At 41.8% G+C, this 15,474-nt stretch overlaps 1 protein-coding gene across 5 annotated transcripts in view; it reads right to left on the bottom strand.

The window, feature by feature from the left end:
• Positions 1 to 353: 353 nt before the first annotated feature.
• The window catches only part of sanbr (SANT and BTB domain regulator of CSR), a 91,711-nt gene continuing 76,590 nt past the window's right edge, over positions 354 to 15,474 (bottom strand). For 4 of the 5 annotated variants that reach the window (XM_067988337.1, XM_067988339.1, XM_067988338.1 and 1 more), the window contains 4 exons: positions 13,490 to 13,563; positions 13,003 to 13,094; positions 10,240 to 10,331; positions 354 to 1,326 (listed from right to left, as the gene is read on the bottom strand). In XM_067988337.1, the coding sequence (XP_067844438.1) occupies positions 1,290 to 1,326; positions 10,240 to 10,331; positions 13,003 to 13,094; positions 13,490 to 13,563 (295 nt within the window). In that variant the 3' untranslated portion in view covers positions 354 to 1,289. Of the gene's footprint in view, positions 1,327 to 10,239; positions 10,332 to 13,002; positions 13,095 to 13,489; positions 13,564 to 15,474 lie in introns of those variants that run through there. The other variant, XR_010963552.1, reaches the window with a different exon arrangement.

Below are 15,474 nucleotides of genomic sequence, written 5' to 3'. Positions count from 1 at the left end.
TCTGGCTGTTCAATGAAAAGGTAGCTGGTTTCTGATAGTTTGAATATGTTGATTTCCTGGAACACTATTTCTGAAAACTCACACTGTACTGCATTCTGTGCATTTCACAGAGGACGTCACTCTTCACATTTAGGTAGTGTGCAAAGCAAGTATGTACACTAAACTTGAATGGAAGTTTCACATTTGTTTAAATCACAATAAATGTGTTTGAGATAGAATCTTTCTTTTGACAACAGTAGACCATAGCACAAAACTTCATATTAAATCTGTTCAATATACTTCAAGCTATGACCCATCACTTCACAATTTCATGTTTAAACAGTAATATAAATGAAGACAACATGTTTCTCAGATGTGTTTATTTTGTAAACTTGTGAAAAATGGGGATAAACAAAGAATGTTTAGGATTTTTTTTTAATAAAAGCTAGCCTACTAGGATCTGTTAAAAGGGATATGGTCTCTAATATTGCATTGTATAAACTAGTTCACTATATCTAATCAGTGCAGAATGCTAGAAATGGCTTTTAAAATCCCCATAAACTTATTTCATAAATTACAGTACAAAATTTATTTCCAAAGAATTTCAAAGTAGCAATAAAATTTCACAAACTAAAATTGAAGGTAAAAATAAAAGATAGGAAATGAAAACAATTGATCTATATATAAGTGTATATTTTGCATGTTTGCACCACATTATTTCAAATACCATCTGAAACAGTACCACAAAGTAACAAGAACTTCAGGTAGCTATAAATATACAGACCACCCACTTCCCCAAAGTGTTTCAAGATGGCTGCCAACCAGTTTTTAAATGAAGATCTTTTTGTAATTAGTTGTCCAGATATTTAAACTTTAAAACTTTCAAAGTTGAAACTTTTTACATCGAGTAATCAAGTGTATATATTTGGGGAGTTACTTAATGGCAGTTCACACAGTCTAATATTGAATTCACCGTATTTTTGGAGAATCAGAAAAGCCACACTGAAAAGTTAAGTGGAAAAGGGTTCAAATGTATACAATAAGTGCAATTAGCTATTTTAATTAATTTGAATACTGCCAGGTGCAGAACAGTTGACAGTTTAAATGGAGTTATCATGGTGTCATCTTCTACCTGATATAGTTCAAGTATATACTACAGTAAAATTATGAAAACCATTAGCTAATTGTACTTGATTAGATATTTAATGATGCAATTAAACATGCAGATTTAAATTATGGTGCAGTTTGGCATTTATCGAGCAATCATCCCAAGTAAGCAAAAGTTCATCCCTTTTAGTTCTTGGAATCCACTATGTTGGGCGCATCTGTGAAAAGCGGGTCTTGGACCTAGGTTCGAGAGAGTAAAACAAATTCAGTCTAATTGTAATACTGTTATGATACTTTAAAATGTTCTACTGTACATTTTAGACCTAATCAGGATTGTACTTCATCTTTCTCCTTATAAAATACAAGATATTAGATCATATCTATCTATCTATCTTGATCAAGTCTTCCTCACTCTTCAAGTAGAAGCATCCAGCACATACTTCAGGGATAAGTCCAAATTGTCAAATGGAATATCAAAAAGGCTGAATCTCTTTTTCCCCCCCCATTGTTGTGAGGCTTCCCACAGGACTATCTAACACAGTGCCATATATATGCATAGCATGTCTCTGGACGGTCCATTAGTCCTATCCCCAGAAAAGGTAGTCACAATAGAACAGGAATCAAATTTCCCTCCTCAAACTGTACACAAGGAAGAGAAAAGGACAAGATGGCCTGGGTTTTCAGTATGTGGAGAATGCTTTCATTCAAAGAAAAAGGAAAATCCCACAGCATCTTGGTTTCTTTTCAGATAGTATACACCACTGACCCAAGGATTCTGAATAATATCCTATAAGAAAGGTGTGGGCTATTTAGCTTGGATGATACCAGTGCACTCAAAATCAATTGGAAATTCCCTTGTTCTGATAAATCCCAAATAATATTAGACAAAGGTATCATTACTGCTCCAGTTGGTAGCTAAGTAGATGCCGTCTAAAGTGATTTTTTAACACTCAGGCAAAGAAAGTGCTTTTTCTATTCAAGGCATCTGCTAATCAATTTTGAGACATCGCTTCTCATTGCAGTTTCTTAAAATAAAATTAGAATGCTTATTATCTCGAATGTACCTTTGACAATCTAAAGGCTGCTTTTGCATGGCGTGATACATTTTTCCAAGTTTCCCTTTTGAAATTAAAAAATCTCAATATATAAGTCTCATGAAACAGCCCTAGTTTTAGTGGAGACTTTTTTTGTTATCTACATAATGTAAGATAATCTATTCAGAATCTATATGGTGGAATCAGTAGCCTGAAAATACAGACTAGTCTGCAGTTGGCAATAAATACAAGGCTTCCAAAGTGCAACTGCATAAATAGTCCACCATGGCTGGTGCAAGAGATAGCTCATTCATCCCATTCTATAGATGGCAGCCCACAAGGGTTATGGGGAATCCACCAAAAATAATAGCAGCTTTTGGGAAAAAAAATCTGTAGATCATCCATACCAGTGACAGGGTCTTTTGGGTCAACAAGCAAATACCTTCTGACTGGTGTATGGAATTAAAGGATTTGGAGTTCCCCACTTCTATGAATTCATACACTGCCACTGCTTATGGAAGTGGCCACTTTCTATGTTACTTGTGCTTCTGAGATTGCAGCCAGAGAACACCAACGGGCAACAGTCAGCACTTTAACACAAAAAACAGCGATGCCGCAATGGTGGTGCTGGATACCCACAATGCCCCGTGCCGCTAAAATCGTACTTATTTTGCGAGTGGAGTGGCTGCACATGTACAAATGCACTGCAGGCTGGCTGTGGAAGCAGTCGGAAAGGAACAAATTGGGGCGGTCACGAGACGAGCTTGAAATTTTTTCTCCCGGATTGTCCTCAATTCCGGGAGACTCCCACCAATCCAGGAGGGTTGGCAATCCTACCTATGTCAGGAATGCACCCATTACATTTGCCAAAGATGGTGGTGGGAGGTGAAGTTCAAGTCTTTGAAGTACCTGGTAGGTCCTGAACCAACAAGTTGCTTTTTGTTACAAAGTTTAATAACAGAGTAATGAAATTACCACTGGAGAACTTAATTCAGGTACAAGGACCTCATAAAAAGTGTTACATCTGGTAATGCGAAGATATCTGCCACTGCAAGACAAAGCACAGACGTAGCATTTTGCTTTTACTTGTATGCTGTTTTATAAAAGAAGAGATAACACTAGAAAGTACAAACCAGACTGCCAGAGATAATTTCCAAAGTAATTTGAAAATGGGTGCATATAAAATGACAAGTCCTCCTTTGGCACAAACTGGGATTTCTCAATTGATGAGAAACCCCCAAAAATACAGAGAATCTGTTGGTCACTTGCTCAGCTGTCTCTCAATGTGCCATTCTGATGGGTACAGATGGGCTGCCACAACCAACTAGTGCTTCATGAGGACATTAGTAGGAAATCCAAAGCAGCCAGGAGGTACCCTATATTGGTAAATATTTACTCAAGGATATGAAACCTCAAGAATTTTGATTAGCAGGAACTTGTAGCGCAAATATGCTTCCTTGCAAAATCTTTGACAGCCAAGCTTGGATTTTCCAAGCAGTAACCACCAGCATTAATATAATGCTAATCAGAAAATTCGGGCTCCAGGGCATGCTGCTTGAACATGATGCAGAGTGACAATCTGGAACTTCTCTTTCTTTTAAAAAATTGTTTAGCTTTTGATATCTAACATGACTTTTTTGTATAACAAAATATTCACAACTAAGAGCTCTTGTTCTCCTGATCTTGAAGAATTTGCTCTGGGCTTCAAGTATAAAAGATTGTATATCTCCTTTAGAATATCCATGAATTTAGGATTTCTAATTATTCAAAACACATTGGCCCCGATTTTTTGAATGGAGGCGGGATGGCAGCTGGGGGGGGTGGGGGGGGCAGGGGCAGAGGGTGAATGGGCGCGTGGGTAACCCGACTAATAAAATATGTCCATTTCGCACGTGATCACAAGTGAATAGGTACCACTTAACGTGGCTTCCGGGTTTGCTGTCCGAAAGCTGCGCAGCGTGTGGACTGCGCACCCGCATCACAGGCTGTCAGCTGGACGAACTCTATTTAAAGGGCCATTGCTCCAACGGCTGTTGCTGGAGCAAAGACCCAGAAATCACAATGGAGCAGCACAGGGGCAAGGCTGTTCCGGACTTCAAGGGTTAAGTTACGAGGAGAGATTACACAAATTGGGGTTGTATTCTCTAGAGTTTAGAAGGTTAAGGGGTGATCTGATCGAAGTTTATAAGATATTAAGGGGAACAGATAGGGTGGATAGAGAGAAACTATTTCCACTGGTTGGGGATTTTAGGAGTAGGGGGCAGAGTCTACAAATTAGAGCCAGACCTTTCAAGAGCGAGATTAGAAAACATTTCTACACACAAAGGGTGGTAGAAGTTTGGAACTCTCTTCCACAAACGGCAATTGATACTAGCTCAATTGCTAAATTTAAATCTGAGATAAATAGCTTTTTGGCAACCAAAGGTATTAAGGGATATGGGCCAAACGCAGGTACATGGAGTTAGATCACAGATCAGCCACGATCTTATCAAATGGTGGAGCAGGCACGAGGGGCTGAATGGCCTACTCCTGTTCCTATGTTCAGTGACTGGACAGGGTGAGGAGGAGGCAGAGGAGGGAAGTGTTTTACCCTGTGAATGGGAGGAAGTGCCCTGCCTCTGCCACCAAGACCTGGCTCGAGGTGGCAGATGAGGTCACCAGCAGCAGCAACACTGGATCCAGTGCAGGAAGTGTTTCAAGGACGTAACTAGGTCAGATTCTCCTACATTGCGTGTTCCACATCACCGCACCCCACTCCCCCCAACTCATTCTGCACTGCCAAGATTGCTCTATCACATCACTCTTCACACCCACTTAAGGCTCATCCTCAACTTACCTGCACTTCCTCACCTCCCCATTAGTCACCCCACCACTTCCACTCACCCCAATCCTCATCCAATGTGATGGCTCTGTCTCATACTCACCCTCTGATGCACCTCTTTCACAGTCAGCCTCACTCAAAGCAACACATTCATGGGTTGGCCACTTCATCACTCACATGTCTGTTCTTTCTCCCCTTCTAGGAGAAGAGAGCGCAAAATGCACGCGAGAGGGCGAGGACTGGAGGGGGACCACACAAGCAGTGGTCCTCATAGACACGGAGCAGGAGGCGCTGGAGATCAGCCGCACCCTTAAGTGCCTGTCCGTCGTGGACGGCGAGACTGGCACCCCACCAACGTCTGGTGACACAACTTTAACATTCATCACACACAATATGAATTGATGTTAACATGCCTTGCCATCTTCAACACGTCAGTATGCTCATTGCAACATGACACATCTGTGATGATGTTTAATATTGCCTTCTGTTCTCTTACAGGCCCTTGAATGACTGCAGTGACGGCAGAGGGCGATTGCTCAGAGGATCTGCTGGCCTCTGAGGGTGCACCGTGACATCATAGCGAGCCATCCACCAGCGCAGATGCTCACACCTCAATGGGTCATAGTAGTCAATTAGTTGGATTGGCAGCTGGTGAGTCACCACACACAAGTGAGCACAAGCAGACACTGGTGGCAGGGGCAGCTGTAAAGAATCTGCGTCAGTAGGAGTATTCCTCTCCAGGCTCTGCTCAGCTGGATGCAGATGCAGAACCCTGGGGGCCATCCTTTAAAAAGAGAATGATCGAGGGACAGCAGCACATTTGCAAGGTGCTGGAACAGGGGCACGCGGACTCTCCACAATAGCGCAGAGGATGGAGGGGTCCAACTTCTGCATGAGTGGAATGTGGCACAGGTAAGGGAGGGAATCTCAGATAGCGTCACAGGTAAGTGCAGGAATATCTGCGATGGAGAGGCGGCAAGCCTCCATTGAGCTTCAAGCACGGCTCACAAATGAGTCCCTTAATCAGGCAGGCAGATACTTTACAACTGGGCTTCCAACACATCACGCATGTCCACCACACTGTTGTCCAGCAGGATGGTAGGAGTGATGTGGGCCTGGCCCAGGAGAGGGATGATGACGAAAGGGGACATGGAAGTGGGAACGCCACTCAAAGTGCTCCCACATCTCACCTGTTGCCCCCCCTCTCAAATAGTACCCGCACGGCTGCCTCTGCTTCAGGTGGCCGAGTCTGCTCCTGCACTGGTGCAGGTGGAGCAGTCTTTGGAGGGGCCCTCACGGGCTCCAAAACCCAGAGGGCGTAGGCCGAAAGCATCTAAGCAGTCAAGGTATGAACATGAGCAACCTGCCACTACCTCTGCTGCAGCCAAAGGGGATGCATCACGTAGAAGTAGTAGGAAGAAAAAGGCTAAGGTTTTGTGAGCACGAAGGGTATGCACAAGGGTGTCTGACAGATGGTCATGTTTTTCATTTATATTTGGTTTTTGTTAAAGTCACATTAAATGTTATCATTCTCACCACTACTGCCATGTCTTGCCCATTCTTGACTGGCTTTTGTGATAGGACCCTTTCATGAGCTTCACCATGAACAGCAACACTTGATGCCACCCATTGGGTCACTTTGCAGTGGGTGTATGTGTAGTTGCAGCACTGTTTTGTGCAGGGAGGGTTGGCGAGGCTGGTGATGTTACTCTTCCTCAGATGTAGTGGTGAATGCTGCCATGGCACCCCCCCCACCCTGGTGGTGTCAGTTTCAAGGGGTCCAAAAAGTTGGCATATATGTGTGAACAGAAGAATTCTGAGAGGAAACTAAGAATTTTCAGTGAAAATACAGATCTCCCAGCCAAAAGTTTGTCCGAAAGAACTGAGTGCCTTGCTGCAATAACTCATCTTTTATCCCCATTTACCAAACAAGCATTTGAATGTCCAACCGGCAGCTGACTGAAACACTCTAGTAGAACATAGAGCGTTTCCTACAGCATGGGAAACACGCTGAGGATGTTGGAAAATCGGACCCCTGCCTTAATGTAGACAAAATTAAGTACTTCAAGTATCTAAATAACTTTCTTAACTATCATCCCGGCGGCTTTAATTGCCGGTGAGACTTCCATATTCGTGAAGCATGCGCGCACCCCAGATGAGTCAGTGGGGAACCCGGAAGTGCTCCAGAACTAGCCGCGCCTCTAGCCAAACTGTTTTAGTACAGCTACAATACTGGCATCTACCCAACAATGTGAAAAATTGCCCAGGTATGTCATGTCCACAAAAAGCAGGACAAATCCAATCTGGCCTATTACCGCCCGAGTCAGTCTACTCTCAACTATCGGCAAAGTGATGGAAGGTGTCGACAGTGCTATCAAGCGGCACTTGCTCACCGATGCTCAGTTTGGGTTCCGCCATGACCACTCGGCTCCAGACCTCATTACAGCCTTGGTCCAAACATGGACAAAAGAGCTGAACTCCAGAGGTGAGGGGAGAGTAACTGCCCTTGACATCAAGGCAGCATTTGACCGAGAGTGGCACCAAGGAACCCTAGTAAAATTGAAGTCAATGGGAATCAGGGGGAAAACTCTCCAGTGGCTGGAGTCATACCTAGCTCAAAGGAAGATGGTAGTGGTTGTTGGAGGCCAAATCATCCCAGCCCCAGGACATTGCTGCAGGAGTTCCTCAGGGCAGTGTCCTAGGCCCACCCATCTTCAGCTGCTTCATCAATGACCTTGCCTCCATCACATGGTCAGAAATGGGGATGTTTGCTGATGATTGCACAGTGTTCAGTTCCATTCACAACCCCTCAGATAATGAAGCAGTCCATGCTCACATGCAGCAAGACCTGGACAACATCCAGGCTTGGGCTCATAAGTGGCAAGTAACATTCGCGCCAGACAAGTTCCGGGCAATGACCATCACCAACAAGAGTCTATCCACCTTCCTTTGACATTCAACGGCATTACCATCGCCAAATCCTCCATCATCAACATCCTGGGGGTCACCATTCACCAGAAACTTAACCGGACCAGCCACATAAATACTGTGGCTACAAGAGCAGGTCAAAGGCTGGGTATTCTGCAGCGAGTGACTCACCTCCTGACTCCCCAAAGCCTTTCCACCAAGGCACAAGTCAGGAGTGTGATGGAATACTCTCCACTTGCCTGGATGAGTGCAGCTGCAACAACACTCAAGAAGCTAGACACCATCCAGGACAAAGCAGCCCACTTGATTGGCACCCCATCCACCACCCTAAACATTCACTCCCTTCACCACCGGCGCACTGTGGCTGTAGTGTGTACCATCTATAGGATGCACTACAGCAACTCATCAAGGCTTCTTTGACAGCACCTCCCAAACCCACGACCTCTACCACCTAGAAGGACAAGGGCAGCAGGCACATGGGAACACCACCACCTGCAAGTTGCCCTCCAAGTCACACATCATCCGGACTTGGAAATATATCGCTGTTCCTTCATCGTGGCTGGGATAAAATCCTGGAACTCCCTAGCTAACAGCACTGAGAGAGAACCACCATACGGACTGCAGCGGTTCAAGGCGGCGGCTCACCACCACCTTCTCAAGGGCAATTAGGGATGGGCAATAAATGCTGGCCTTGCCAGCGACGCCCACATCCCATGAACGAATAAAAAGAAAAAAGTCTGCAGGTTGGAGCTGGGTTCCAAACGCGCTCGGGATTTTTCCGATTTTTGGAGCCCCTCCCGCCCCCGCTACTTCATTCAAAAATCGAGCCCATTATTCCAACAAAAGTTAAGAATCCTGCCACAGAATGCAAGGATAACAACTTGCATTTATTTAAGCGCCTTTAATATAGTAAAATGCCCCAAGGAGCTTCATAAGAGCGTAATCTGACAAAAACTGACACCAAGCCAAAGAAGGAGGCATTAGGACAGATGATTAAAAGCTTGGTTAAAGAGGTAGGTTTCAAGGAGGGTCTTAAAAGGAGGAGAGGTTTAGAGAGAATTCCAGAGCTTAGGGCCTACACAGTTGAAGGCATGGCTGCCAATGGTGGGGTGAAGCAAGTGGGGAATGCACAAGAGGCCAGAGTTGGAGGATCCTTTCTATTTTCTTTGATCCAAGCATCTGATGTGGTGCTTGTCCATCAAATCTCATGGCCTTGCAAGTGTTTTTCCATTTGTAGCATTATGGGAGAGGGAGGGAGTCACTGTTGACTGGAAAGGAACGGGGCAACGTTTTTTGGGGGTGCACCCAAGTTATCCAAAATATTGGAGCTGACAGTGTCTTACTTGGTTCCTCGTTCCCACTTATCCAGGAGAAACAGTCTTCAGGGAAGATGCATCAGCAATGTAACTGACAATAGCAGGACCAGGAAGAGGGAGGTAAGGCAGAAAGAACATTAAATTTATATTACAGTTTGAATAAAGGCACTGCGTTCCCATTGACACAAAAAAAACCCTTGTATGTTTGAAACCTAACACTTTGCCTCTATCATGATTGTATGGTAATATTACTTTTTGTAAAAAAAAACAATAGATTGTGCTTTAAAAAAAGCCACGAAGGATTTATAAAAAATAATAAATTCAAACCATACAGAGAATATGCGAACAACTTCGTAGGAGGCACTTATTATTTGACATGGGATACGAAGATCATGTGACATTTTCTTAAAGGAAGATACCCAGATGATTTTCTCCCCATACAACATATTCCTGTTGATTCCTGAAGATTACACAATATTCTGTTGATTGTATTGGGATTCATCAAATGTTAGAACTGTTTCCAGATGCACTTTGCACAGAGAGCCATTGAGCCAATTACTATTTGGAATTAGGACAATGCTTGAAAGGTAAGTTATTTATACACACAACTGAAGATCTAAAAGAGTCACTGACAAAAGCAGCACTCAGTATTGACATCAGGCATTCCCAGGTTAGGTACTGTAGGAGATAGGGTCCTTTTTGTTAGCAGGAATAAAAGCTTTTCATCCCAGTCAAGGCCGCATTTAGACCAATATTTTAATAAAAAGCACACTCTGCTAAACCACCAAACCATCCATTTCCCATGTATTCAGACTTAAACTGAAACAATAGAGATAACACAAAACATAATTAATGTATGCCATGAAATCATAGGCAGCTGAATGCAGAAATTTTAATATGCAAAATAGAATTACTTTTAAACATTCAGTCCAGCCGTTATTGTTCCTCAGTTGAGTAAGTGGGCCATTAGAAGGCCATTGTTAAAAAGCTTTGAGACAGTAACTGCATCATGCGTATTCTTTATTTAAACCACATAACTAGAAATCAGGCTTACCTTGAGTTTTGTGATGAATTATTCTGACGAGAAGTTGTTGGTTGACAGGCTTTAAGCTGAGATTCCAATCTGGAATAAATACCACCAGCAAACTGTAAAAATGAAGTATATTTTAAATTAATTGAGATAGTGGTTTATATTTGTATGTTTATGGCAGCCACCCATCTCAAAAGACAATGGCGTAAATGCCAAAGTAATTTAGTTACTTTGCCATGCTGCAATAACGCGAGTGGCTGAAGAATCCAATTCTCGAGCAATAGCCCTTGCCACAAGTGGTGCAGACATAAATCTCTGTCAGATAATGAAACCTACATAATATTGACTCTTGAAACCCAATGTGCTTTCCCATTTGCTCTCAGCGACCTCTCTTCAGCCTCTTTGGCTCCTTGATGCAACGCAGTCCTCCAGTGTGGCCTGTTAGCACATCTTCCCAGCTTGTAGTATCAATGTTAAAAGGTTTTCAAGTCCCTCTTGCAAACAATTTTGAACTTGTGCCTAGATCGTCCCAGTGGCCTTGAAGTATCTGTAAGTTCACCATACAAGAGATCCTTTGGAATATGCCCGTCTTCCATCCGATATAGATGAACAAGCCACTAGAGGCGCCTATGTTTGAGAAGTGTTAGTAGACTTGGCAACTTAGCATCCTCAAGTACTTCAGTGACAGAAACTTTATCTTCCCACTAGATACTTAAAAAGTGGTGAAGACAATGGGTGCGGAAAGAGTTTAAACTTCTTGCATACCTGCTATGGGTGGTCCAGGTCTCAGTGCCATACAGCAACGTGTTAAGGACACATGTTTGGTAGACCCGGTGTTAATTTCCTATTATTACACAGTTAATTGACAATGTGGTTGTTGCTTTTCCGATGTGAGGATTTAGCTTGTCATCTAGAGATTAAGTTATCTGATACAGTTGATCCTAGGTAACAGAACTTCTGGGTGGTGTTAGCTATTGAAACTAATGGTGCAGTCAACACACCATGTGCTGTGATCACTGCCTTCTTTAGACTAGTTAGTCCAAATTCATTGCAAGCTAGTGAACAGCTATTGCAAAGTTGTTTAACTTCCACTTCGCTGACGATGCAGTGCTCGTTGCACACAGTGAAGAGGTTCTCTTATCAACTGGTGCTTGTGTAGTTTTAGCATCAAGACAATCTTACTTTCATGTATTTTCTACTATGGTGGATTCTTATTATTACCACTTGCTGGTTTCTTCTATACAGTAATCATTATAACTTTTATTTTGGAATATAGCCAAGTAAAATAATCCGATTAAAAAACCTGAAAGATTTATGGTAGAGAACAAAAATTAAGCATTTTTTTGGTGCAAGAAACTATGTAAATAGTGGCAAAACATCTCATCAGGATGGCTGATTGAGAATCATTAGCCAATTTGTTTTATTCAGTTTAAAATTTGGATCTATTAATGTTTATAGATGGTTTATAAACATGAAGTTAAATGAAACCCTGTTAATGTTGATTAAGATTTTGTCCCCTCAAATAATCATGAACCATACTGCAATTACTCAAAGGCTCCTCGATGGCTCAGCAAGTTTGTCCATCGAGTAGCTAAGCCATATAGACCTAACAGCTCCCATGTTCGATTCCTGACTGGGGCAGTGGTTGGGGCAATATAACTGGATTAGAAGGGGGATAAATCAACCAGATTTCCTGTTGCTATCCTCGGCTGTAAACTGCATGCGTGGCTGTCGGTTGAGAATAGGATTGGTCTCAGCTTTGATGTCTCTGGCAGTCCTTCCGGCACTTACTGTCACAACTAAATGATGTACAAATACCTGAGGTAACAGAGGGCAATTGGCAACAGTCAACACTTTCAGGAGGGGGGAGAAAATTGGCAAGAGAAAAACTGATCACCCATACTGCAAACTTAGAGATTCTGATTATGCTGATCAGAAGATACAAAACCTGACAGTGGATTAATATGACATTGAGAAAATGTTTAGAAACTTAGAAATTGTGTGGAAACAGGAGGTTAGGTGGGGTCTGACTGTAACAAGTGGCCTTCTCACATACAAAAGAAGTGAAGATTGACTGAAAAGAAGTAGGTCTATGGAAATTTATGGCATTTAGTGTGGTGTGATGTGACAAGACAAGGTAAAAATAAGAGGAATCCATTAGATATGATAGTCAGCATCATGTGAATGGTCAAGCTTATATTATCCTCAAGCTCATCATTATGGTTACTGACAAGAAGGTAAGGTTAGAATTCAGTTAATCGTCAAAGTCCTTTAGTTAGTCTTTCTTTGCTCTTTTCTTAAAGATGTGCTTGACTCGTCTTCCGCCAACTTAGGTTGCTGCTCCATGAATGGAAATCAAATTTTAAAGCTTATCCCAGGAGACTTTCCCTGCATAGATGATTTTTTTGGATAACACGTGAAGCTGAATGCAGAGTTTTCACTTTTCAAAAATCTACTTGCAAGTCAGGAAGACGACCTAGTGAAAACCCTTTTGAAATTATCTGGTCATTAGTCTGTATCTGCCACTTGAAAACATGTCCATCAAGTGTCTAAACAATAGGTTGCAACAATTTGGTCCTTTGCTTCCCCTCCCAAAATACATTTTCCTATTGAGATGAGTCCATGTGGTCAAATCAATAGGAAAGTTTACTGTTAAAAGAAAACCATGAAGCCACATTCTTCTTCGAGAGTTTTTTGCATCTAATTTCACAAATTAACAGGCAGACATTTTAGGATCAGACACCAATTTGCATTTTATTGTAAGATGCTACTGGAAAACCTACTCACCTCTTTTCCTTCTTTTGCCTTGGTGCGATCAATTTTTTCTCCAAACCTTATTTTTGTCAGATGTCCCATTATTTCAACCATTCTTCGTTGATCTGAAAGTTAAAATCTGCATGAACTCCAAATAAATTGATACTGTATTCATGTCTAGTATTATTTTTTAAATATATATGTTGTAACTACACATAACTACAGTTAAATAGAAAAAAGCAACATTTTCCACTTTGATGCTGAGCATATATCAGGAAATTGTGCACCACCAGACAGAAAGTTATGGGCTGGGGATGCACAATTTTCTGATATGTGCGTCTGGCACGTGCTGGGATAGTCAAAGCAAAATTTACACCATATATTTTAAAACCATTACTGCATTATCCTGCAACACAGGATTTCTACTGCTAAAGACAACCAACTTGTGATTTATATTATATATTATTCATAGCTAACAAGATATAGATCTTAGATATTTACTATACATCATTTGATGTACCTTCCTCTCTTTGGGCGTCCTGGTTAAATCGCATTGAGCGACTGCTGTCCCACTTGCTTTTCTGAAAACATACACTAACATAAGAAGATATTGAGTTATGTTGCTGGACATGTTAAAATATCTTCTAATATTTTGTCATAAACAGATAATAAAAGGCCTTTTCTTCCCAAAATACTCAAAATCACAGAAATTTAACTTTAGTATCATTTTCATTGAACACTGTCCTTTGAAAACTTTCTCGCAGTAATCTTGCTAATGAATTGATTTCTCCCCATATTGTGCTGTACATAAGGTTTTGTCAAAAGGGCTGAGGAGGATATGTAGAACAATGGGAATGATGCTCACAACAAACCGCAGGCACATAAATTCAGAAAGAGAAACTGGTGTGGGAGCAGCTCTGTTTTTGAACACTGAAATTACATTTTAAAAGAAACAATCATACTGGAGGTAGGTAATTCAATATTCTTTCTCATTTGTTCATCCTGCACATAGAAAATAATTATATCAAGGTCATAAGAGACAAGATGGGTAACACGGACTTAAATCAGGACAGTTTGGAGAATAAAACTGGTGTTAAGCATGTAGTTTTCTCCAAGTACCTGCTTTGTATTCAAGGGGTAATTTTATGACTGTGTACTACTGATGTGCATGGGTAGTAGGCAAGGCTTCACATCAGAAAATCGCAGGTGCACTGTCCACGATTTCCTAATATTTGCAGCCAGCAGGTGAGACGTCCCACAGGTAACTTGCATTTCTAAAATTGGTCGTATAGAGTCGAAAAAGGCTGTTGATCAAAGATATGGTTATAGCAGAGGTGACGGATACGGTAGGTAGGGAAAAATGCAGTGGATGTGGACTTTCAGAAAGTTTTTGACAAGGTAACACAGAGGACACTACTGGAGAAGATTAAGGAGTATGGAAGTAAGAGGAGGGTTGCAAATTAAATTAAAAACTGGTTAGAAGAGAGGAAACAGTAGGAGTTCAACTGTCAATGTATGTCTGTGCATCAGCACCAACTCAAATCCTGCTCAGAGGTAAGTGTTAATGCTTTTTGATCCAGAATTAGTAGTTTCATGCTGATGGTAAGATACAAATTCAACCTCTACCTCAAGAATTATTTTCATTTCGGCTAGATTGTTGCTGCAATTGATGGATTTATTCAAAGATTGATTATACCACCTTTTATTAGCAACTTATTATACTTTGTTGTTCTCCTCCACACAGCACAAGTCTCCCCAACAATATACTTCAGAAAGAGCAAGTATTGGTTCTATTGGAAGCAACAGAGGAAATAATGGTTGTAGCACACTACATGTTCCTATTTGCAACAAGGCCAAACAGTAATGCTCAGTAAATATGAAATTTACTTCACATCATTGCTGTGAAGGTATCATGAAAGGCAACATCCTCAAAATTAGCCAGTATAGTGGTTATACTTTTGAATGTCTTCACTTTTGCCAGGGGAAATGCCCTTCATTTCCAAACTCCCCATCTTCTGTGAACATGTTGTCACCTCCCAAATCTGGGGTCATAGTTCCTTCAACTCCTTGTTTTGAGAGATTTAATCAGGTTTCTGCCCCTGCCATACCACTAAAACGGCCCTAATAAAAGTCACAAATAACACCCTCTGTGACTATGACTATAGTGTATTATCCTCTCTCATCTTCTCTGCAGCCTTTGATACAGTTAACCACATCATCCTCCCCTGTCCAGCTCACTGGAACTGCCCGTGCCTTGTTCCACTCTTACCTATCCAATTATAGCCAGACCATCTCCAGCAATAGTTTCTCTTCCCACCACCACACCATTACTATTAAACCGGATCTATCCTTTGTCCCCTCATCTTCCTCATCCACATGTCATCCTTTTGTCAAGATCTGCAGACATGGGGTCAGTTTTCACGTGTGTTGATGACACCACTCCCTCTCCACCACCAGTCTCAACCCCTCTATTGTCTCTTTGTTGTCAGACTTGAATGAGTTACA

The sequence above is a fragment of the Heptranchias perlo genome, chromosome 8 (genome assembly GCF_035084215.1).
Source record: "Heptranchias perlo isolate sHepPer1 chromosome 8, sHepPer1.hap1, whole genome shotgun sequence".
Classification (NCBI taxonomy): Eukaryota; Metazoa; Chordata; class Chondrichthyes; order Hexanchiformes; family Hexanchidae; genus Heptranchias; species Heptranchias perlo.
Note: the sequence above shows the minus strand (reverse complement) of the source record. Positions and strands in the feature narration are given on the sequence as shown.